Source organism: Podarcis bocagei (genome assembly GCF_964188305.1).
Source record: "Podarcis bocagei genome assembly, chromosome: 8".
NCBI classification, from domain to species: Eukaryota; Metazoa; Chordata; class Lepidosauria; order Squamata; family Lacertidae; genus Podarcis; species Podarcis bocagei.
The window spans coordinates 74,174,210-74,200,999 of NC_138133.1; the positions used below are offsets into that span (position 1 = coordinate 74,174,210).

The 26,790-nt window shown below is 40.4% G+C and overlaps 1 protein-coding gene across 5 annotated transcripts in view; it reads right to left on the reverse strand.

The window, feature by feature from the left end:
• Window positions 1-26,790, reverse strand: part of CSMD3 (CUB and Sushi multiple domains 3) — a 607,508-nt gene that overhangs the window by 318,995 nt on the left and 261,723 nt on the right. For 3 of the 5 annotated variants that reach the window (XM_081204227.1, XM_081204228.1, XM_081204231.1), the window contains exon 7: window positions 10,103-10,420. The exons of the other annotated variants lie outside the window; for them this stretch is intronic. In XM_081204227.1, the coding sequence (XP_081060353.1) occupies window positions 10,103-10,420 (318 nt within the window). The remainder of the gene's footprint in view (window positions 1-10,102; window positions 10,421-26,790) is intronic. 5 annotated transcript variants of the gene reach the window in all.

The window sequence follows — 26,790 nt, forward strand, 5'->3', positions numbered from 1 at the left end:
GCACTTTTTCCAACCAAAATTGCTTCATTACATGGCAATATGTTTAATATCACATTTTGCTTGAGCTCTATTGGTTGCTTGAATAAATATATTTTTGGTCTGGCTTGCAACATGCACACAATATGATCTATCTCCCAATGTAAATGGACATTAGATGGTCATGTTCTAGAACAGATTAGTTTTTTTCAAAACACCTAGGGCTGACATTCTATCGTACAATATCATGGACCACTCATAGATCTGCTGACTTTTAGGAAGCACAAGTCTGTCTGCCATTCTGTGTTACATCTTCACCAAAGGGGGGCACTGCGTTCCACTTGCCATTAAAGTATTTAATGCCAAGACAGTTGCCCAATTCCTGTACGCCTCCACTATCTGGAGTGGAGGACTAACATCTGAGCTAGGCTAAATTTTTGAGGGCCCTTCTCCAAATCCCCAAATGTTCCACATTCAGTCATACTGTTAGAAACTGGGAAATGCCCTCTATTGACAAGGACTTAAGGTCAGTGTTTTTTAAACTGAGCACAGGGTTATGCCTACACTCATCTCAGGATGAGTACTTCAGCTGCTGTCCAAACTTAATGCCCCAAAAGCTGCTTCAACTGGTTTTTCCTGAGCCCTTCTCCCACATATGGGTTATGACACTGCTCTTAAATCAGTAAAACAAAGACTGTGGTATATAGCCTTCTGTGATCTGCAGGCCTGCTCATACCTGTTCACCAAGTGCCCTGAGTATACAGTATGTCAGGCTATTTTACACAGCTGAATATTTAAGCAGTTGCCAATTATTGTAGACTTTTTACTAAGGCTAGACATAATGTGTTTCCCTCTGAAATGCTCCAAGGTAGATTTGCTGGAGTCCCTTTATTTCACAAGATTATGTCCTTGTACTAACCAGGAAGTATAATGCACATAGCACATTCTCGTCCTGTGGACTATATAAGCAGGGCCGACAACATTTGAATAATTCACTATTGACAAATCTTCCAGGTAAATCTGCCCAATTCTATGCCAAGCTCCTACTAGACGATAAGATTCCGTGTGTGACTGGGTGTTGCCAAGTTTGTCTGAGGTGGTCAGGATAAGAGATAAATCTGTATTAGATACAAGTCAAAAACAGGCATAATCTTAAGATATGTCCTAGCAGTCTGTGTGCTTTTAATGGATTTCACATGCACTGAATTTTGTCTTGCGAGTCTTTGGACTGCAATAAAGAACTTATTGATTTAGGCAGGTTTTAACTCCGCCACTGAAATCAATGGGATTTTATTTGTGGCCAAGCATGCACTGTGGCACAATGGGTCAGTGTGTCTGGCTGTTAACCAGAAGGTTCTCTACCCAGAGATGGCTTTGGGCAAGATTTCTATGTGGCAGGTTCCCTCCCAACTCTACAGTTCTATGAGTCAATGAAAGCACATATAACACAAACAGAAGCACATAAAGCTACTTTAGAAAATATAGTGCAAGAGGTACAGAGGGAGAGAAATGAAAACAACAGAATTTGGCTGCGAGCTTATTTTTGCCCTGATCATGTTCTACTGCACTATGAAAAAAATATTTGCTCATGTTCATTAATGGTTTATTAATCTTTTTTTAAACTGATCTATGATAACAAACAAGAAATCTAACAATATTGCAGTGCTACCTCGGGTTAAGTACTTAATTCCTTCTGGTGGTCCGTTCTTAACCTGAAACTGTTCTTAACCTGAAGCACCACTTTAGCTAATGGGGCCTCCTGCTGCTGCCACACCGCCAGAGCATGATTTCTGTTCTCATTCTGAAGCAAAGTTCTTAACCCGAGGTACTATTTCTGCGTTAGCGGAGTCTGTAACCTGAAGCGTCTGTAACCCGAGGTACCACTGTATATCATTACTAACCTGATTCCTTTCCACCCAACCAAATGTAACCCCCATACTCAAAGAAACAAAAACTGAAATGGATTTTTAAAACAACAACAACAAAGGAAACCGAAAGTATGTCCGACTATAGGAACGGATAATTTAAGTAGAGCTATGCTTACTTAGACAGTACAAAGTTTCAGACAATACTGTTTCCCCCATGTGCATGGTCTGTTATACCAAAAGTTTAACAAGGTTGTGGACTCTCCTTCGTTGGAGGTTTTTAAGTAGAGGTTGGAGATGGCCATCTGTCATGGATGCTTTAGCTGAGATTCCTGCATTGCAGGGGGCTGGACTAGATAACCGTTGGGTCCCTTCCGAAATATGATTCTACAATTCTAATATCAAGGATCATATCAAATGTTGCACAAGCAGCCTTGTTCTTGTGCAATGGAATTCCACCTTCTCTCTCCCCCCCCCCAGCTCCCCATATTGTACCAAAATCTGCTTTGGAGGGATGGAATTCCTAGGAAGCACCTTATTCCTTGGATATTTGATTCTTTTCTTCTTATATTGTACTAAGGTCCTGAACTGCCATCATTGTGTGGGGAATTACTGGATCTTATCTCTCATGCTTGTAAAAAAAAAATGATTATAACATGCTTGGAAAATGATTATAACATTTTCATTAACAGCAACAAGGTATCATTGAATATCACCCTGGAAGCAACACTACAATAACTGATTGCTCTCGTTTGGCAAATAAATAGTTTGGCCAGTCAAAGCAGAGATGAGCATCAAAGAAATGAGCAAACACTTTTGAATCAACTGTCTACCTTGAAGCAACCCCTTTCTCATATGCAAATAGCCCATTGAACCTCTGTTGCCAGTTCCGTCTTTGCATATTACAACAAGCTTCATACTGGGTTATTCATTTATTTTGTTTTAAAATATTTATACTTTACGTTTTGAGGGGGGAAATGTTTAAAATATTCATTTAAATAGATTTCTAAATGCAGGATTTTGTGCTGATTTTTTTTAAAAATCCAGGCAGACTTAACATAATGAGAGAATGGATTTTCTGAAAATCTCCATGTCAAGTTTACCTGAACAGATTTTTTTTTCTAATTCCCATCTCTCTCCTTGATATCAACAATACTTGCATTTGACTTATTTTAATTTTGGTTAATTTAACTTCTTTATTTTTTTAGATTTCATAGAGATTTTATTTACACTTAAGATGTATAAAAATGGTTATAAATTGTTATATAAACAAGAAAACTAGGATTTATACCAGTTCCACTAAAATGATGGACAATTCTCACATATTTTATCCATTATTGTAAACATTACTATATGTATAATATTATGCAAATATGCAGGATATGTAAAGTAACTAGCACATAATGATATACATAGAACAACTGTTTTTAAAAAAGTTATCTGTTAATACTGCAGATATATAGCACCCGATGAGGCTTGACTCTAATGTGTGTTATACGTATAATATATGTATTTTAATGTTTAATTTTGCATACAGTTAGGCTTTTTATTTCAAAAAGAACAAAACGAAAACACCCTGACAATGACTTGAGTGTAAGTGGCCACTTGATGCAAGAGGCATTTTGAGACAGGCAAAGCTGGATTAGGTCAGAGCCACAAAATTTCATATGTAAATCTTATTAAAATAGAGTCTCCCCCCCTCTCTGTGTGTGTGTGTGTGTATGAGTGAGTAACAAAAAATATCAAGCCCTGTACCCCACATGATAAGATCTCTGAAACTATCATATAGTTACAGTCTGTAATTTATTTTCACGGGACAGTCTATTACAGTGCTTGACCATGTATTGATCCAATTATATCTCTTCCATTACTTTTTTTAAAAAATAGCAAATAAATAAATAAAACATTCTAAATATAATGCACAAAATATTCAGTAACATGGCTCAGATGAAAACTAATCCAAATCTGTTTAATACAGCTAGAATCATGCTACAAATTTTTCTCTCTCCCTATAGTGATTTGGCTAATACTCAGCTCTTCTTATGAATTAAGCATATTTAATTTGATATAGAACTTTGCAATATACATTTCCTCTTTCTTTTCTTCTTTATTCCCTTCCTTTCCTTATATTTTCTTTTTTATCTTTTAGATCGGTGTCATTCTTATTGAATCTTATGCAGAAAATGTTCGACAAAAACTGATTATTAAAAATGCACCTCTTTACTCAGGATATTTGTTTTAAATTCAGATTCAGATTGCTAATTTTGAAGGGGGGGTGGATTGTAAACCTCCCCTCCACCAGGACCAAGTGGTGAAGGGCAGTCTATAAGTAAAACAAAAACAAAAAACCCAGTAAACAGATGGAGAAAACATGCTGATCCCCTTGCCCCCCCCCCACGTGATTACTGTTGTAGAAATCTGAATGTCAAAATAGTTGTGTGGGCAAATGAGGCTAAGGAAAGTTAGGACTGAGTAGAAGGAAAATGGTTCAAGAACAGTAGCAGCCAAGGAAATAAAAGGCACCAAAAATGAACAAACAGTTACATATTTCAGCAAGTGGATCTCCTGTATCACATATGCTAAATATTATTTTTGGGAAAAACTTTATAATGCCCGCCTATAAATCCTGGTACAGCATCAAACCTTTTAAAAAACACAAAATAGCTGATGCTTCTTTCTCTACTGGCTAGGGTATGTAGCATTTAAGGAGCATTTCATTCTCTGACTTGTACAGTAAGTAGGACTCATTCCTTTCTTGATTTCGTACAGAAAGAAACTGGTCAATGACTAGAAATAAAACAGACCAAAAAAAGAGGGAAGAAAGAGAATTCTTGCTTTGCTTGTCATCTTTCTTTAAGAAATGGAAGGGCATCACATTTGTCACGCCGCACCAGTTCAACAGTCCATTTAATCCTATTCTGTCTCTGCACAAGGTTATACACATGTAATTATCAAGAATTCTGCACACAAGAATTCTCTTCCTAATCCTATCAGCGTGTGGTTGATTTCTTGCTCAGAGCATGAATGTTTTCTCTGTGTTTGTTTCTATAATTTTATCTATTTCTAGAGGGAGAGAAAAAGAACTACAGTTGAATACAGCTGCATTTTCATATTTAAGACTTACAAAACACCAGAGGCATAGTGGCGGAGTGTGTGTGTGTAATAATAGTAATAAATAATAATAATAATAATAAATTTTATTTATACCCCACCCTCTCTGGCCAGAGCCGGGCTCAGGGCTGCTAACACCATTAAAATTACAGTAAAATACAGGTTAAAATGTAATTTAAAATTTAAAATGCAGCCTCACTTTAAAAGTAGCCCATAGATCAAAACCATAAGGGGAGGGAAACATAAGGGTCAGACTGAGTCCAAACCAAAGGCCAGGTGGAACAGCTCTGTCTTGCAGGCCCTGTGGAAAGATGTCAAGTCCCCCAGGGCCCTAGTCTCTTGTGACAGAGCATTCCACCAAGTTGGGGCCAGTACTGAAAAGGCCCTGGTCCTAGTTGAGACCAATCTAACCACCTTGCGACCTGGGACCTCCAAAATGTTGTCATTTGTGGACCTTAAGGTCTTCCGCGGGGCATACCAGGATAGGGAGGCCATCACCCTGGGCACAGTTTTTTTTTTGGGGGGGAGGGTACACACCCCTCACAACACCCTGCCCTGTGAGCTGTTGCATCCTTCTCATGGTGCTTTGTAGCTGGAGGACACACCAGCTCTCGGCACCCAGCAAGCCCAGCACTGCTTTGAGCCCTGTCCTGTTGTGTCCTTCTCACAGCACCCTCCAGCTGGAAGGCACCGTAAAATGGATGCAACAACTCGCGGTGCCCTGTGAGCCCAGCACCATTTTTGCAAGTCTCACAAAGTGATGCTCGGCTCACAGGGCGCTGTGAGTGTGTGATGGGATTTCTGACTACGTGCTATTTGATGCAGCTTCCCACAAAGCAATTAAGAATTTGGCTGAAGGCCAAGAAGACTGAGCAGAGGGAGTTATTCTGCCTAGAGATATGGAGCCTTGGATACAACTCTGCTATTAGTCGAGGTCTCCACTTAGGCATGATGACTCATGACCTTCCTTGCTGGATAATTGGTTGGTCAGTGTGATGTTCTGAGAGTCGTTTGGAGTTTGTTCAGTGAGAGATTTAAGATCTGTGTCTGTATCCTGTATATAGTAACTTCCAGAGTCTGCTGAAAATAATAAACACCTATAAGTAACCAAGTTACTGGTAGCAGCATCTTGTTCCTGCTTCATCCTTCCTGCCTGCCACTGATTGCTTCTGGAAGTCTGCGTATGCTCTGCTATATTCAACTGGGTCTGGCTAAGATCCTGCAACAGGTTATAGTTGCGGAACTTCAATAGTGTGCCCCTCAAAGCAGTCAGCTGACTGTGGTCCCCACTGCACGGTTGGCCAGTTGGTGGAGTGTGACTCCACTTTGCTCCAGTGGCTGGGGGTCATTCCGGCAGTGTACTGCATCCACCCACCCACCCAAGCACTAGCGGGGAACGCTCTGTCACTGCTTAACACATGCATGTTATCCCTAGAAATTCCTTTACTTCTTAATGACACATGTGTTAAATGCTGTGGCGATGCTCTACGTAGTTCTAACCAACAGTCACTAGTTTCTGATCGCTTGTTTATGATAAAGGTGCCAATATGATAAAGTGATGGACTTGGACCAAGGAAACTCAAGCTTGAATCCCTGTTTTGCCAATCACTCTCCCTAGAGCTAATCTGCTTCACAGGATTGGTGTGAGGCTAAAAATGGAATAATTTCAATCTACACTATCTTTCAGAATGGAAAGGATGCAAACAAAACAATCTAAACTAAATGCACACAGTATTTATACAGTGGTGCCTCGCAAGACGAAAAGAATCCGTTCTGTGATTCTCTTCGTCTAGCGGTTTTTTCGTCTTGCGAAGCAAGCCCATTGACGGATTAGCGGATTAGCGCTATTAGCGGCTTTTAGCGGTTTATCGGCTTATCGGATCAGCTGATAAGCGGCTTAGCGGCTTAGAAAAAGTGGGGGAGGGGAAAAAACCCACAGGAACTTGCAAGACATTTTCGTCTTGCGAAGCAAGCCCATAGGAGATTCGTTTTGCGAAGCACCTCCAAAACGGAAAACTCTTTCGTCTAGCGAGTTTTCCGTCTTGCGAGGCATTCGTCTTGCGGGACACCACTGTATATGAGTTTGCCTCACAGCCTGTATCAACACAACCAACATACAGCACAAATGTGTTCTGAGGCTACATTATAATTTTATATGATAAAAACATTAAATAAATAATTTGGGTTGTATCTAGGGGTGTCCATGCGTAAGCAGAATGGACGTCTTGCACAGCAGAACTCACCCTTCATCTCCTCCCCATCTTTAGCATCTTAATAATCATATAAATAATTTCCCTGCTTTCTTCAGGGTCCAACTATGCTGCTTTTGTAAATCCACAGATTATGGCCTAGAGCAGGGAGAGCCAATTTGGTGTCCTTTGGATGTCATTGGATTATAACTCCCATCATTCCTGACCACTGAAAATGCTGGCTGAGGCTGATGAGAGCCAGAGCCCAACCACATTTGGAGGGCACCTCAAAAATACTTCCCAATACTGAAGAGAATGGGGGAAATACAATCCTGCAGAGCTATATTAACGTTGATAAAGGGCCACAGCTTTTTCCCCCCAGCCAGAACTCACTGTTACCCATTATAAGAACAAGGGAGGCATTCATGGTGAGTTCTGGCACCTCCATTTCTAGAAAAATAGCATTGTAAAGGGCAGTATATAAATTGAATAAATAATAATAATGATACAAAATAGCCCTTCAGAAGTTTGTGAATTGTCATTGAGTGTTTTGTTCTGTTTTCCATTTGGTTGCATGTATTTTTTTTAAAAAATGGCATCCAACATTAGACTGGAAAATGTGTGTGTGCATGTTACATTTATACTTGAATGCGGTATAAGGAAACAAAATCTTTGATATTGTTTGGAAGGTGCCTACATTGCCAGGAAAGACAACTGTGAAAGTCCTCTGTGCGGGGATCAACAGTCAGGACCCACCATATGCTTACACAGAGAGAACGTTCCAGCTATCATTGACATGCATCCACTGGGATGGAAACCCCTGTGGCAAAAATCTGTTAAGGAATTAAGCTAACAGAGAAGTTAAGGGAGAGGAGGAAAAACAGAGCATTAAAGGTGGAATTTAGCAGAACCAGTGTAACAGAATTATTAACTCAGCCCCCCAAAAAACAGACACAAAGATGGGTCTGCATATTGTACTATAAGAGAATGAACATAGAGTTGTGGGCATGACACAATCAATGTCTCCCACACAAAGTCCAGCAGCCAGGTCCCTAAAGACATGTATGCTAACATTTTCAGATTGTAAATCTGCACACTTTTCTTTTATAAAACAACACAATGCTAAATACTTTCAGTCAGTAAAATCAGCACATAAGATGCAGCAGCTAAAACAAGAATCTTGAAAAGAAAAGAGAGCAAGAATGTAGAGATTCCACAGAAGATAAAGGAAAAGTTGCAAATATATGGTATCACCAAAGCCAAATGTCTAGACAGAGGTGACAGGAAGCCATAAACTTCTTAAAATTAAAGGCACAGAAATGGCAGTAGTTAATGGTCAGAAAAAGGCACATTGCACAAGCATTTTTCCTTGGTATGATTTGCTATTGAAGAACTCTATCCTCTAGAACTGTTCTCTATCTGCTCCTTGAATAGTACACCATTTACCATATTTGGCATTATTATTATATATATATGCATACATACACATTCCACTTTCATAGAGTTGGATCCAGAGTTAAGCATGAGTAATGGGGTTGAAGGAAGCTGATTTGCCCGGTACTAAGTCCCATGGCAGACTTCCAGATTACAAACTGTTCTTCAAGAGGGCTGGGGCCCATTTGTGGTTTGTGCAACTGGAAGAATGGAGTTACCCCCAAGAATGAGGCAAAGGCAACTTCTACAAGTTGGAATTCTACTAGTGGAAAGTGCCTCTGCATGATTTGGGGCATCCCCTTTCCCTATATGCCCTCTGGTCTATAGCCCACCCCATCCAGCAGGGTCCCCTGAACCCAGTGAGCATATTAATTGGCTAGGAGGGGCTGTTGCTGGGGAAAGAGAGTGGCAAAGTCAACTTCCATCAGCCCGTTACCCATGTTTAACTTTGGATCCAACCCATTCAAATATGGATTATTCTACTGGGGAAAGGGACTTCTCGGTAGTAGTGCCATGACTATGGTATGCATTTCCCAGGAAAGCGTATTGGGTTCAATTTCAGCGCCTGCCAAATGGTTTTTGGTTTTTTTGTTTTAAATTTCTCAGGACTTTTAATTTGACCTGTTTATATCTCTGCTAATGAATTTATGCTGCTTGTAAACTGTTCTTTTAGGATGTTCCTCAATTGTTGCATTTTTACTTTCTTTTATAGGCTGTCCTAATAATTTATTTTGAAAAACAAGGTAAAAATACATACAAAAGATTTCAAATTATGGGATCATTCCCATAAAACCTATTTTTAGATCAGGCTGTACCATTTCCTTTAGTTAAAAATTAAATATTTTACCTTTGTTATTTTACATTTTAAATAATGCATATTTAACTTAAATGGCACTACACTTCCATAGTATTTTTAATATTGTGATTCTTGAAATAATCTTAAGAATAAGGAAGCATTTTCTGAAGCTGTTCAGTTCTGAGGCTGTATTAATTAATGGTCTGTTCTTTGCTTCCTTCATTAAGGAGCATAATGGGGCAAGTTAAAACTGCCGTAAGTTTATATGACAAACTGAACAGCACTATGTTATTGCCATGTACATTTCAGTATCTCTCTTACTCTGCCAAATTTACAAAAGTATTATATAATTTGAAATCGACCCTATTTGCTTGAACAGAGTCAGTTCCCCCAATATGGCTGTCATATGGCATCCACTTCATGACAGTGGCTTATCTGTACAATAAGCTAATTTTCTGTGGCCTTCATGTGGAAGCTGTGTTCCTCCAATATGAGCATCTCTCCTACTTTTTAGAGGGACACCTGGATTTCTAGACACATATCCAGAGTCCCAGTAGCATTTAGTACTCCACTTCCTAGACCCCGAATGCTGATCCCATCACTTCCAATTTTTCTTTCATAATCTACCCTTTCATTTAGGGAATCGGGGGACAGGAGTGGGGGAGAATTAGTGTAGGCAACACATCTATGGCTGTAGACTAAATGGGCACAAGAAAAATAACATCCAATACCTCTATGTGTAACAACTGCAAGCTCTTTAGGTCTTTCTATCTGCTCAGCATTTCTTGGTCGTCTTCTTGTACTTTGGGTAATTGCTGGTTGAAGGGAGAGCGACTCCTTGGAAGTGGTGAGTTCCAGATCTGATTTTCTGAGATTCACAGCTTGGACTCGCTGCTCTTCGGAAACTCTAGGGCTGGTGACAGTAGTAACACTGGATACAGTAACATCATCAGATGTGCTAGCAACCGTAATATCACCAGCAGTTGCCGCAATATCCTCCTCTAACTCACCAGTGCAGGCAGTTTGGGTCAAAGTGGAAGAAGAAGAACCTGTGGGACACACAGTAGCACTGGATGCTAACTTTTTTCTTTGGAATTGTGTATTCTTTTCTTTTCTTTTTGCTCAGTTTAATCAGATAAAATGTCCCTCTGTTTGCCACATTAAAGACACTAGCAAGAGGCAACTCAATTGCTCTTTATTTAAAACAAAATCTGCTGTACTCAAGAGAACATATTTGCACATCGGTAAGCAGAGTGTACCTACAACCACAGCACTCACAAAGCACAGTTTAATGGAAAAGGTGACCAGAAAAGAACACAATGCAGCATTTATTAGTGGTACCAGTAGGTCGGCAACAGGTTGGCCTTTTATCACTCACTGTCAAATTCATCTGAAAACAGTATTATATATATATTTAAGTACACATGGATAAACCAACATAACACATAAAAGCCAGCGAGGTCTTAAAAATAATGAACAATAGTATTCATATTTTAACTGAACTGGTATTTGCTACTTAAAAAATAATTAACTGAATGCAGACTTATCTGTCCCCCTTGTAGAATTACATACCTGAAGCTTTTTTTGTACTTAAAACGATGTATATAAAACTATAGGTATAATCCTTCACTGTGAGCCAAGGCATGAAAGGTTCCACACAGGGCTCAACCAACTCATGTTAATTCCTTCCACTCTTCTCAGCATATATACAAAAGGTGCTTGCCTAGGGAATGCCTAAGGGCAGTGGGGCAAATGAGAGGGCTGGACTAAAGCAAGCAGGCAATGTCAAGAGCTTGCAGCCATGCTATGACCGAGGGGTAAACAGCTCTGGAAATGCTACAGGAATCTTCATGAGGATTATGCACCATGCATCCCCATCTTCTGACAAAACTCTTTAAGCTGCTCAGCAGAAAATAGAAATGAGGACTGAATTGTAGTTTAAATGCAAGAGTCCTCTTATGTGAGTAGATCTGGTATACAAAGTGTATAGTCTGCATGTGATACATAATCTTCACCTCACCCTCAAATTATTTTTCAGAGCATATAATAACTTTTTTTCTTGGGGGGGGGGGAGCAAACTTTTGAGGAGGCATTGAGCTAGTGTAGCATGCTGGAGCTTTTCCTCCTTACTGGGGTCAGTTTGGAGAAGTCTGTCACATCAGTGCTCTATTCTAGTTTCACAGTTCAAGGTGTTGATTTTGCTGAATTGGATTCTTAAGAGTCATTCATTGTATGCATTTGTAAAAAAAAAAAAAAAAAAAAAAAAATCACCGAAAAGCTTGAATGGAAAGCAACATTTGGTTCAACAATGTTTAGAAAATTAGCTCTAGAAACCTTTTGGAGAACATGATATTCTGTATGTGTTTAAAACAAAATTAGATGTTCCGCAGAGACCTCAGTATGTCACATTTTGCCTCTGTTGGCTGTATTGCCATCACCAGTCACAACAAACAGGAGTTCCAAAAATTGCTGAGTGAGCCAAGTATAGGGAAGAAATGTGAGATGTGGAAATACAGTCCTCTCCACATCTATGTTCTCCCGTTTGAGTCTATCCCATACTTTTTATATATCCAGATGTGAATCCAGTGCCAAGGCAGGCATAATTTCTGTGGACTTGATGCCAACTCATAATGTCAGATATTTCCCCATCTCCCACTAAAATGCCTTGTCTACTTTGAAAAATTGGAGGCTTGGTTAACTTCCTTCCACTTATTTAAGTTGTTGTTTTACGCTTCTTATGCTTCCAGCAACCTGATATATATTTATAAATTGCATAATTTATACACAATTTTGCACAAGTCTTTTGGACACTCTTTCCTGTCCGGGAACTATAGCAGAGGTAGACCATGTGGTGTCCTCAAAATGTTGTTGGGACTCCCAGTTCCATTAGCCTCAGCCTGCATGGCCAGTGATCAGAGATGATAGGAGTTGTAGTCCAACAACATTTGAACGGTTGCTATGTTGGCTACCTAGGCAGTATGGAGATTAGAGGTCCAGCTCATTTACTCCCATATTCCAAAACATATATGAAGTACTGCCTCACATCCATCCAGAGTTTTTACCATCCCATTTTCACTGTGCTCATTGCCCATCCCTCCTGCAGCCATCAGATGGCTGTTGACTTATCTTGTCTTTACACAGGGAATTCTAGCAGTAATTTATTCAGTGAGCATGTCATGTGTCATCTCTCCCTGCCTCTCCAACTACGCAGGACTTCTCATGCTATTGGTTAGGGAACTGCAGGAGATTATATTAATCCTCTGCTCAGAGATCTACATTAGCTGCTTATTTGTACCAGGTCAAATTTAAAGTGTTACTATTGGTATATAAAACCCTTAATAGCTTGAGGCTATTCTCTCTACTTAAAGAATCACTTTAACCCACATATGCCGACTTGACTGTTTTACATATGCCACAAAATGTTTGCCCCACACTCGCACAGAATCAATTCTTTGTGGCAGCACTGATTCTCTGGAACTCCCTACTCATTGATATTAAGCTGGAACCTTCTCTGTTTTGTTTTTGGCAGCTCCTAAATACTTTTTTAAAAATAGGCAAGCCTTCCCAGACATGCAATTTTTATGTGCGATTTAATTTGTTTCTCTCTCTCTCTCTCTCTCTCTCTCTCTCTGTGTGTGTGTGTGTGTGTGATTTTAACAGATGCTGGATTGACTTATATTTTGATACTTAGTTTTAGGTGAACTTGCTTTAATGTTTAATGTTCTCAATATTTTTATTGGAACATTTCATATTTTGTGTGAACGACTCAGGAGTTATGGATGATTAAACAATATATATATATGCTGTTGAATAAGTAAAACAAACAAACTGCAAGTCTCAGAGTTTAATGCTAAGACTCTTTCTGTTTTATGAATGTTGTTTGTTCTTGTGTTGTCTAGCATTTCTTCTAATTGGCTCCAGAAAATCTGGTCATCCATATTGATACATAGAAATAATTTTCTATAAATATTCTCAGGCATGTACTACAATTTAACTTTTCTTCATAATGGCAACAGGCTTGTTTGTAATACAAGTCAACACCTACACACAGCTAACTAGAGCTCCTGCCTCAGACAAAGGCTGTCCTCTACAATGCTTGGTCCTAATCTGCTATCCTCATATGGTGCTGAATGTGTAGCTTTCTCCCAAAGTCTAAGAAAACACTGAAAATAGAATCAAGACAAAGTGCTTTACGAAGAGTGCAACTAAAATAATATTCTATAAACTTGAAAACAAAGAAGGGAAACTGCAGAATGCACTGTTTGGGAACTTCAGAAATGTTCATTTTATTTCCAAGTTATATAATTTGCTATGTTGTTGTTGTTGTTTAGTTGTTTAGTTGTGTTATCTTTACAGGCAAATGTTGGACTCAAGATCTGCTTTGGTCCCACCAAAGAAATCGTCTAATACCTGCTGGTGAAAGGTGAAACTGGTGAGCGGTATGTAAAACTTTTCATTTGAAATTCTCAACTTTGCAGCAACCATGCTTGATTAACATGTTTGCCAAAGCACAAACGTCTCTTCAGCTTCTAACCTACAAAGCTGAACATAGTCCATCAACCATGAATGGTGTCATACCAGTAACTAGATGAGCATTCCACAACCTGGCATCCTCCAAGGTTTTTGGACTACTGTACAATTTTCATAATCCTCAGCCAGCATAACCATACGGACTGAGGCTAACAGGTGGCAGTATCGTAGCCATTGAGGTTAATCCAAAGTGTGATTAATGTTTATTATTGCTTATTGCTTATTGAAAGGTACCAGGTTGGGGAAGAAGAAGAAGAAGAAGAAGAGTTTGGATTTGATATCCCGCCTTTCACTCCCCTTCAGGAGTCTCAAAGCGGCTAACAATCTCCTTTCCCTTCCTCCCCCACAACAAACACTCTGTGAGGTGAGTGGGGCTGAGAGACTTCAAAGAAGTGTGACTGGCCCAAGGTCACCCAGCAGCTGCATGTGGAGGAGCGGAGACGCGAACCCGGTTCCCCAGATTACGAGACTACCGCTCCTAACCACTACACCACACTGGCTCTCACTGACTGGATTAGATAAGCTTCTTGTACTATCTTCTTGTGCAAGTTGTATTAAATTGTTTTTTAGTACTGTGGTTTAATGCTGCAACTCACCCCAAGGCCTTAGTGTGAATGATGGGCATTAAACAAATAATTCGCCAGGAACAGCAAAAATGGGTAGCTTTTCTAGCACTTGGCAGGTGATAACAGGAAGACCAATGGAGTTGTAGTCCAAAACATCTAAAGGGTACCAGGTTAAGGAAGGATGGACTGGATAATCTTCCTTCATATCCTGTCTTCTGGGAACTTCAAAAACAGGCAGATTTTTCCAGCACCTTGCAGCCCATATTAGGAACATCAGAAGCTGTTTTCTACCAAGTCAGACATCCCCCCCCCCCCAGCTCTGTATTAGCTGCAGTTTTCCAGAGTCTTGACAGAGAGAGTATTTGTATTATTCAATGTCTGATTCTTTTAACTGGAGATGCTGAGGATTGGACCAAGAACCTTCTGGATGTTAATCATGTGCACTTCATAGCTGATGGTCTGCACTCAATTTGGTTAATCTTATTTTGTGTAGGTCAGAGCTAATCATGAAGTTTGGTGCATGTTAGATTGAATTAATGACAAGTGAATTAATGACAAACTGATCATAAATTAATGACTGTATATGACTGAAATGGTGGGACAGAAAAGAAACACAGGGTGACTGAAAAAGAAGATCATTTTGGGTTACAAAAATGGGTTGAAACCCTCCATAATAGAACATCCACTGTGTGTTAAGGAACTCAAGAAAGCTCTAGCATCTGTTTTATTCACTAAGGAACAATTGGCCAGAAGCCTGAATATTCTTCTGTCTTGTTCTGAACAATGTCAAAGTGCAGTATAATTAATTACACAACATGGATAATGACTAAGGTCACTATAGATAGACTTGGAATGTTGATAATGAAGTGTGGGGACCTTGGCTTTACAACTGCTCCCGATTGCAGCACTTTTAAACTTCACAACAGCATTTTGCCCTGACCTTGTCAAACAGAACCCAGTACAAGTGCCGAACAGCACCACCTTCATGGCAAATCCCCTTATTATAAATTAAGCCATTCTATTTGGCAGTGTTTGCAAAAAAATTACATGGAATGCACACAGAACTTACTAATCTTTAAACCCAAAGAGCAGGACAAATTAATTATGAATGTGTATGATTTAGAAGAATTGCAGTAGATATATTTCATAATTTGATAAGTATTTTCATAGTATGATCAGCATGTTTCCCAAAGGGATGCTTATTTCTGTGAAATGGGTTTCAAGCAATAAGCCCCTATAGGAAAAGTCATGTTGCACTACTGAATCAAACTTCATTGTTATAAAACAGTGGCAAATAATGGCAAATGTGGAAACACAGTGCTGTCCCAAAATTTACTAAGTGAAATGCAAATTATAGTCAAGATATCACATGATACTGAATATAGACACAGACTATATGTGAACATATGAACACTATTCTGAGCCAGACAATTAGTCAATTTAGCTCAATGTTCTCTAAACTGACTGGCAGTGGTTCTCCAATATTTATTTCCACACCTGACCTGGAGATGCTGGGGTTTGCATGCAAAAATTGTGCTCTGCTATGGAGCTATGGAGGGACACGGGTGGCACTGTGGGTTAAACCACAGAGCCTAGGACTTGTCGATCAGAAGGTTGGCGGTTTGAATCCCCACGATGGGGTGAGCTCCCGTTACTTCGTCCCAGCTCAAAAGCATGTCAAAGTGCAAGTAGATAAATAGGTACCGCTCCAGCGGGAAGGTAAACGGCCTTTCCGTGCGCTGCTCTGGTTCGCCAGAAGTGGCTTAGTCATGCTGGCCACATGACCCGGAAGCTGTACGCCGGCTCCCTCGGCCAATAAAGCAAGATGAGCGCCGCAACCCCAGAGTCAGTCATGACTGGACCTAATGGTCAGGGGTCCCTTTACCCTTTACCTTTTTATGGAGCTATGGCGCACCCCTAATTTCCTGAGTAGGGTTGGCAGGGTTTTTTTACAGGTAAAGCAAACTGAAATTGCAGTAGGAAGGCCTGGAAGAAAAGTTGTTTTTCCACAGAAGCCAAACCTCTGTTTCTTCTCTTCAGAAACATCACAATCTTCAAGTGAAATTCTAAGCCGATAGTGCATTTACATGCACAGCTGAGGATCTATTCTGCATGAAATGTGAAATGAAATGAATGTCCTTGTACCATCAACAGAAAGGCAACAGACAAAAAAAAAAAAAAAATGACCAGAAGAATTATTTCCGGGGGGGGGGGGGGGACACGACCTAACACTGGAACATTTGTGGGAATAGCAAATGACTCTGCTATTCATTTTTACATTGCTAAAGTACAATCAATGCTATCATAGCATGGGGGGAAAGCCCTTATTTGCAAAATCCTATCCCCAAACACACAGAGCGTGGCATATCGAATATTGTTACGCAGAACTGAGAACTAACTTCCAACACAAAAAAGTATTGATGGTTTAGGGCAGGTGAGAGGAATCAAGGCATACAGCACAAAGCAGTTTTCTTCCCATTTTCAAGTGTATTCTATATTACAGACTCTCCATTTTGTACCATAGGCCTCCATAGGACTGCTGAGATACCAAGCCCATCCTATTTTCAAAACCTTGCCCCTTCCTCTGAACCGATAGTATGGCTCCCTAAATAATTGATAGAAAACCAACTACTGATTGTCAAGTCCCTGAAACATCATATTTTCCCCTAGTGTCTTTGATTATCAGCTTTATCATGTGAAGCAGGATTACCAACATTTGCACATGCATCTTACTATGCACCGAAGTTTGGACATTCAATTCTGTAAAATTCTGTCCAGTTACTTTCATATTTATATTTTGTTGGATGATGAATGTATTTCATGTAAGCGAGCATAAATTACAAAGAATTTTTATAGTTGAATGCATCCAATTATTGTTATTTAAAAAAGGCAGAAACCAGTGGGGATATCAGATAACTCAGACGCAAAATGGAGCAGAAATTGTCATTTGCTTATGCATCCAACGCCCAGAATGGAAATCAAACCAGCAAATATGATTGGCATTTACTGCTGCTATCAGTCCACAATATGTAATCAGTCCATGATATGTAACTGATGATGTGTTTTCCTCACCCCATTTCATTGTGTTTCATTTGCATTGAAATGAATGGCCTTCGCATTGACATGAGTGGTGTGGGATAACATAATAATGATGCCAATTAATAGCACAATTAATTAAAAATTCCCTCATGGCAGACAACAAGATGAATAACATAATTGTTGTCAGAAGCCAAAGTTTAATGGAACAGAAACAGCACTGCATGCAACCAACATGGGTCAAAATGGAATCCAATGCCTTCTTGCTACCCTAGAAACTGATATATTTTAGTGAATTGTCATCCCCACTAACTTTGAGACTTCCAATGGCATGTCAAAATGTTTGTTCTCCTTCTTGAGGCATCTTCTTCCTCCTTGTGTCACTGCTGATTATTCCTTCCCTCTTCACTCTAGTGGTGTTGAAAGTTTTCATGAGATTCATGTATTCCTTTGCTAAAATTGTTGTTCCACAGTATGCACTGAACAATTCTAACCCCCCCTTTCCCCCCCATTCTGCTTGATTGATCCTCTAAGGTGTTATTTCTTCAAAGAAGTTTGAAAGGGAAGTGTGTTCCTATTGCTCAGACAACCAAGCCAGTGCTCTCTGACTTGCCAATCTACCAGTTTATTTGCCTATCAGCAAACCCTAACCCTCCCCCCCCAAAAAAAATCTACCCTAACCTCCATTTTGATTCAGAACTACCTGACTCCTCACTGCATGAACAAAATTAAGTCTTCTCTTGGTTCTTGCTATATGGGGGTGGGCAGGGAATCATCTTCATTTCCCTTTCCTTGCTCTCTTTGAACTCTCATTCATGAGTGCAGTTTCCACTATCACCTGTTCAACAACTGATCTCTCATGTCTCTCTCCCTGTCCTCCCACACGTTTAGCATTCTTGCTTCTATATCCTGTAAATTCTTGATTATATTCAACACGCTTACATACAGCAAAATAACTTAAATTTGTTTTGAATAGAATTCCTGGGTGGAATCAACACACATATAAAAAACAATGTGAAAATGCTTTTTTAAAAAATGTTTTGAAAAACGCATTGAATTTTGCATAGCCCACTGTCACCATCCAGTGTCACAGTTGTATATTTCACTTTACAACACATTTAAAACATTTTATTTGCAGCTGTGTGAATCCCTGTGTAGCAATGTGTAGCTGAGCTGTGTAGCAATGATCCATTGGTCCCTGTGCAACATGTCCTCCCTGCTCTGCATTTACTACGAAAGCAATAACTAATGCTTGTCATGCTGCCTGCTCACCCCGAGACATCTCTGATTCAGTTAACTTGGCTAACCTACTACAAGGGGGACTTGGCAGTGAAAAATGTTGACCATTTGGAATCCTCAGATCTGTCCAATAAAATTCTCAAGTGCCTATTGTATAGTTTTTGTTGTGTTTGCTATCTATCATCACCCTGTATTAAAAGAGGTATATTTTAATCCTGCAACCTTTCCATTGATGCTGTGCTGGACAAGCATATTGGCAAGGCAGCTACAGCAATGGCTTGCCTCTCCAAAAGGTTATGGGAGAATTTGATGCTGATGACCAACACCAATATGGTCTACTGGGCTTGTATATTGATCATGCTGTTTTATGGAAGTGAGTTATGGGCAACTTATACCCATTAGGAGCAACGCCTCAACCCTTTCAATATGCACTGTGTCAAGAATATTTTGGGCATCACATAGCAGTGTTAGGATTCTTTTCCTGTCTTGCAGTCATGGGATTGTTTTTATCACATAACGGTGTATGTTTTCATTCCAAATTGTGAGAAGTCACAGAGACAGGGTGTTTGTATTACTGTGTTTCTGTGATGTAGGAATTTTGTCCTTTGTTCTTTCTCTTTGCTTTCTGGTGCTGAAGAGGAAGAAGCTGAGTTATGATGCTCCGAGTGTGTATATGTAAATAAACGTAGTTTAGCCAACTGCTGTGCTACCGAGTCTGTACACTGGCTGCCTATACTCTGCTCATCCTGCAGTGTGCTGATGCCTCTAAGGTATCAGTCGCTGTGATGTTCGGGCTGGAGAAAGATTTTGAATCTCCTCAATGACCAGGAGGGAGAAAACATGCCAGTCGGGCATGTGTCTCTGCCAGACTCCAACTCGTGTGTAGGACCTCCTGACAAGCAGGACAGGGTCTCAAACAAATATGTACTCCCCAAAGCTCACATTCCCAGCGTGTTCGCACTCCTGTCTCAGTGACATCTATGCAGGCTTGGTCATATCCACAGAAAGGATGATGGCAGGATATGCATCTCCCCACCCTCCGGCCCTAGGAGTCCTCATAAGGGAGCTGTTCCTGGAAGAAGAACTGTGAGGGGAGAGACTCCATCAGGCAAGGCCTCCTTCCACCTGTCTCGCCCTATCCTCCGGCTCTAGGAGTCCTCATAAGGGAGTTGTTCCTGGAGGAAGAACTGTGAGGGAAGAGACTCCATCAGGCAAGGCCTCCTTCCACCTGTCTTGCCCCACCCCCTCGCCCGGGGCTCCTTAGCAGGAAGCTGTGCCTGGAGGAAGAACTGTGGGGAGAGACTCCATCAGGCAAGACCTCTTTCCACCTGCCTTGCTCTACCCTCTGCTTCTCAATGTGTATTGTATTGTTTTATGTACTGTGGCTTGCCATTGTTTTATTGATTATAGTTTAGATATTATTGCAACTGTTGAGTGGATTTCTGTATAACTTTTATATGTTGATATTATTAGTTTATACTATTCTAATGATTTTTGAATGTCACTTTTTTGATGGAGGTTGCCTATTTTAAAGTTATGTTTTATTACCACATTTTTGTATTGCATTAGATTGTTATAAGATGTACATTTTTTGTTTCTTCAGCTTGTAAACTGCCTCGAGTATTGTAAGATAGAAAGGTGGTATACAAATTAAAAATGCTGATGATTATCTAAGGACATGCTCTACAAGGACCTGGCTTCTGGCACCAGGCCTGTTGGCAGACTAAATCTGTGTTACAAAGATGTCTGAAAACGTGACATGAAGGCTGGGTTACATTAACCCAGCCATATGTGAATTCCTGCAGATGATCACAGTGCCTGGAGACAGACAGTCAGGTCATGTATCCAGAGCAGGGACCAGAAGAGGAACGACTGCTGGGAAGAGTGAAGAGAGAAAAAACATCCTGGTGCATTTGCAGCAGCACAACGGGACATCTTAATCTGCCCCAGTTGCAACAAAACATATCTCCCATGGTCTCTACAGCCACAGCAGGAACAGTAACTCTCCAACGGGTTGACTTTACCTCTGAAGGCTATTGTTTGAGAAACACATGCTGAAAGTCCTTGTGGTTACACAAAAGTAGACACATGACTTTATGGATTGGGGAAATAATACTGCTATCACTATTGGCTGCTTTTTTAATTTATTCTTGTTTTCAATAATATATATTGATTTATCAGAGATTCTCCTGTGGAGTTTATTTTCTCTTTAGTTTATGCATACATGTTAAACATTGGAGTGTTCAGTGCGTCAAATTGTTTATTGTGAATATTGGTGTGTGTAAAAAGGATGGTTGTAAAATATAAGTGAAAAACCAATAAAGTTGTCAATAAAATAACAATGATGATTTCCCCCTGATCTGCACTTCTTTCCCTGCTTGCCCATGCACACTTGCATCCTTAACAAATGTGTATGGGCAGAACAAATAGTATGTGCATCCAAACACCTATTGCACATACAACCCTGCCATTAGACTGGAGTGCCCATATTTACAGATAGCACTTGGGAACCACTGAAGTTTTATGCATGTGGTTCATACAGTGAAGTTTTGATTTTAAAATAGAGATTGCTTCTGTAAACGTATCCAAGAAATCCCTTTCTTAACAGAGGCAACTGTGTGTACATTTATCTTCAGAGTATTGTAGTAAGTGGAAAGATAAATGCATAACTTTTTAAGGGTAACAGGCGAATGTTTATGCCTAGAGTGCCACTGGTAGATTGAGTGTGTATGTGTGGCTGTGCACATGCATGCATACAAAATTAGTGCACTCCACAGGTATGTAAAATTATGAGAAGATTTAAAAGAAGTTGAAGTGGAAAACCCAGAATCTTCCAAGAACATAAAACAGCATCTCCAAAGAATAAATTATAAACTTTTGCTGTAGTTTCTTCCCATGCCTTCTCAGCTCACTTTCTCCCTCCACCTCAAGTCATTTGCTAACTAAAACACACAACATTTGTCAGAAAGTTCAGCAGCAAGTAATAACATGCCCATAGTTGAAATATAAGGAAACAGCTGGAACTCCCTATCAGATATAAATCATTTTTGCTTATTTTCATTTTGTAAGCTGGATTGTTTATAGAAAGTAACAAGCAGAGAGCTGATAGCCGAGATATCCTGCTCCTGGTGGCTTATTGCTGACATATGTTATTTCCTAGTCCAAAAAACCTGCAGGAAGAGACATTGTTCTGCCCTCACAGGGCTAATTTAATTAGTGATAGAAAATCAGTGTATTAGTATTAGGTAGAAGGAATATTAATGTCACCCCTTTAAGAAAAGGTAGCACCTTTTCCCTTTCCAGATCTCAGGCTGGGAAATGGAGACACAGTAATAATTTAGTTTCTATTGGCTCTGCCCAGAGCAGAGAAAACCTTCCTCTCTCCTTTGCAACCTAGTTCAGTTTAGAGTTCTTGCAAGCTGGAAGAGAGGCAAACATACTTGCTCTTACAAAAACTCCATAGAGAACTTTATTATAAAGAGCTTCCTAACCACATTTATTCAGAGCCAAAAGGACAGCCTACTGGAATGTGAGCCCATTTGCCTTGTGAACTTCAATAAAATACATGTTTAAGATCTTTTGTGGAGTTTTGTTGAATACTATCCAGATTGAGAGAGAAGTCTCAGGACGAAAGAGGCATCGATCTGTTGGAAATCATGCACACTCAAAAAAGAAAAAAGGAAAATAAACTAAAACTCACAAAGAGGTCATCAAGCCTTTGAAGTTCATCAAAACCCATTATGAGACTGGAAGTTAATCAGCAAACAAAACCCAAAATGTGGAAGAAGAGCAAAAGGGGTGTTAGTAGGCAAAAGGAAAAGGCCTTAATTTAAAGCAGCTAGGAGCAAGCTGTTTGTAATAATTTTTCAATAGGGGAAAGATACAGTTATTTCTGTGTCTATTTAGGAGCGCATCATAGTGTTCAATGGCACTATACCTGAAAGTAAATCCCAGCGGTATTTAGCAAGGCAAGCATAGTTGAGGAGCTGGAGAAGGGATGAGGGCTCATGGATACTTTGGGGGAGACATAGGGGTTCACAGCAAATTAGAGGCGGGGATTCATGAAAGCTGCAATTTGTTAAAAGTACAGCAGGCTTTGAAAGGGCCTAGTATTGGGATTGGAAATGAAAATAACTGAGCTATTTTCTGACATTTTAGATTAGAAAGACTTTGGTTAACTGAAGCCTGGGAAAGTGATTCACTCATCACTAAGGGCAAGCAGTGGTGACCTTGGCCATTTATTTATTTCACAAAATTTATATACCATTTGATTATAATAAAATCTCAAAGCAATTTACAAAAATAGTAATAAAATATAATTATCAGTAAAAAAAAACTTACATTTTAAAAACATAAAATAATAAACTAAAAACCAGATTAAAACACATGCCTGAACAGGCTTGTGTTTAGTCATATCACAGTCTCTTATGTTAATGTATTGCACAGATTGTGTGTGTGTGTGTGTGTGTGTGTGTGTGTGTGTGTTTGAGCTCCTAGGAAGAAAAAGCAGGATGCAAATAAAAAAATACAAAACAAATTAAGAAATATTCAAATTAAGATATAACAGCAAAGCACTCCTATCTGACAACATGAAAAAAGTCAAATAATGTTTTTACTCTGCAGTTTCCAGGGCAATTATTTTTAACAACCTCCATTACATTTCATTTTCCTTTTAATGTTTGGGGATAACAGTGAAATTGACTGTAAATTCAGTTTGGCACTTAACTATACACCCTTTGAACATCGCTATACACATTAGAATGTAGTATGGGGATATGATTGATTTTCATAACAATTTCTCAGATACTGGCTGTTATTGTGAACACAGTAAAAGAAATAGATTATGGTATAATTCTGCAGAGCAATTTCGTGCCACATCTAATGTGCAAGTCCCATTTCTTAGTAATGTTCAACAAGATAAATTTGCACAACTATTTCAAGTTGACTTCCTGGAATTGAAATACAGCTTGGTTCAGTTTTCCTTTTCTTCTGTTTTGATTAAAAATCAAACAGAACAGATACAAGTAAAAGATTAATGTGACTGAATAGTTGATTTAAAAAGTCAAGCAGTAAAAAGAGTGAAAAAAGCAATTTTTTCCATTAATCCTTTCCAAATTTCCATTAATATGTGTTGTGTATTTAGAGAAATCGTGTCCTCCCTAAAAGAGGGCACATGTTGCAGTGAGACCTGGAGACTGACCTCCTGTGTTGTGGGTGAGTGAGATTGAATAGCCATAACACCCGTTTGGTAGGTCCCTCATTGTTGGCCAATGGGGCACAGTCCAAACGGATTGAGGGACCTATATATACCCATGCCTGTGACCCAGAGCTTGCTCTTTCGGCTCATGCGTTCAGAACAAGCTAACAGCGTGTCCTCTGTGCAGCCGAGAGACTTACCTTCGACGGATCATCTTGGTGATTTCTTTCTATTTTTTATTCCCCCTTTTCGTTATTGCCTTTTATTGTTCCTTTTTTAGTTGTCCTCTACCCCTTCCCTTCCCTTTCCCTTCCTTCTAGTGGGGCCTGAAGCTGCCCGTTTATCACTCCCTCACATTGCAGCGGCCGGTGTTCCGGCAACAGCTTTGTGCTTAATATGCGACTTTGAGCGATTGTGATTGTTGCTCTATTAGCGTTTGTTAAGTCCTTTATTGGTTTCATTGCAGTGAGATTTCCCTCTCCTTGCCTTGATTGTGTCTCCTTTTGTTTTAGCCTAGCCGGGTATTTGTTAAGGGTGGGGAGGGCATTTTAGGTTGCAGGGACAGGTTCGTTCCTGACTAGATTTTGGCGGGAGCACCATTTTGCCTTGGCGGGAGCGCCTTCTTGTTGAGGCAGGAGCGCCATTTCAAGGCCTGGGTCCTTTTATGTGATTGTAATTAGTACCCCTATGCAAGAAGAAAGGATCACAATGCCTATTAAAACAAATCCCAGTCCTGCTGTCCCTTCTAAGAGGGTCATTAGAGGTCCCTCTCAGTCACTGTGTTCTGTGCCCCCCCCGTGGTTCATCAGCCTATACAGGAGCAGAAAGGAGCCTCTCCTCAATAGCCCGGGATGTTACATGATGGCTTATTGACCCTAGCTTGTGCTCCCATTAAGTTGCCTGCCTTGAGGGTGTGGCTCCGCATCTACCCCAATTTGGTAGCTGCTTCATATTTGTGGTTGGGATTTTCAGAGGGTTTTCATATTCCAGTGGCGTTCCCGCCCAAGGCCACGTAAGTTGAAAATAAAAAAAATCAGTGAGAAAGATGCCTGATATAGCTGGGAAAAAGATCAGGAAGGAATTAACGTTGGGAAGGATGGCTGGACCATTTGAGTGCCCTCCTTACCCAGATTTGCATCTTTCCCCTTTGGCTGTGGTGCCTAAAAAGGCCCCTGGGGAATTTCGCCTAATTCACAATGTATCTTACCCACAGCGTTCATCAGTAAATGATGCTATCTCTCCTGGGTTGTGTTCTGTCAAGTACGCCACCTTTGACCAAGCGGTCAAGTTGATCAGGAGCTTGGGAAGGGTGCACTTTTGGCAAAGTGTGATGTGGAATCTGCTTTCCGCTTACTTCCTGTTCATCCGCTTGATTTTAAGTTGCTTGGCTTCCTGTTGGGATGGAGCTTATTATGTGGATAAAGCCATGCTGATGGGCTGCTCTATATCTTGTGCAGCTTTTGAGGCCTTCAGAACATTTTTGGACTGGGCCTTGTGTACCAAGACAGGTTGAAGGGGCATGACACATTACCTTGATGACTTTTTACTAGGTTCTGCAGCCAATTCTGACGAATGCTTGCTATTACTACATGCATTTAATGACCTAACTAGGGAGTGGAGTGTTCCCTTGGCGGCTGATAAAACTGAAGACCCAGTCAAGAGGTTGTCTGACCTTGGAATCCAGTTGGATACTGTGGCACAAACTTCCTCTTTGCCTGAAGGAAAATTGGTGGCCCTGTGTGACATCATTATGGAATTTTTGTCATGGAAAAGGGTTACCTGGAGGCAGATTCAGTCCCTGTTGGGCCATTTGAATTTTGCATGCAGGGTGGTTGCTCCTGGTCACACTTTTTACGCACACTTAGCAAGACTCTCTGCAGGCATGCGGTCACCCCATCATCGGGTGTGATTGCCCAGTGAGGTCAGCGCAGACCTTGAGATGTGGCTTGAATTCCTGAGGGAGTTCAATGGCGTGTCCTTTTGGCAGGATACTTTGAATCTTTAATTTGATTTCCAGGTCCATTTGGATGCTGCTGGATCCTTGGGCTTTGGGCTTTATTTCCATGGCTGTTGGTGTGCTCAGCGGTGCCTGAGCACTGGCAGGGTACAGCCATTACCCGTGATTTAATGTTTCTTGAGTTTTCCCCCATTGTTGTAGCAGTGCACATCTGGACCATGGAGTTCAAGGACTGGAGGGTCTGTTTCTGGTCTGATAATCAGGCTGTGGTGAGCATTCTGGCAAGGCAGTCGTCAAGCTCCAGCAGTCGCTGCCTTATTGCATATGTTTGTGCTGCGGTGCCTCAGGTTTAATATTGTGTTTTCTGCCCATTTTATTGCTGGCAATAATAATGATATTGCTGACTCCCTATCCCGTTTTCAGATGGAGTGCTTCAGATCCCTGGCTCCGGATGCCCAAAAGCTTCCGGAATATTTCCCAGTTCAGCTTTGGAACCTTGGCAGTAGCTAGTCCTTCAGGGAGTAGTAGCTTCTGTTTCTCCTTCCACATTGAGGTCTTATAAGAAGGCCTGGATGGACTCTTTAGCTTTCAGAGCACAGCATTGGACAATCGACAGTACAGTGTCGCCATCCACAAATCAGGTGTTGCAATATTTGGCTTGCCTGCGGTATATGGGTCGTGCTGTGAAGTCCATCAGAATTCATTCTTCTGCCATTTCATTTTTTCTGTAAATCCCTTAATTCTAGAGATCCTTGTGCAAAGTTTGTAGTGCGCAAGGCTCTTGTGGGTTGGGCCAGGCCAGGTTGCAGCCACCAAAGTCGCCAGGTAGGAGGCCGGTCACATTTGACATTTTTATTCTTGGTGCGCAGCAAGTTAAGACTTGTCTGCTGGTCT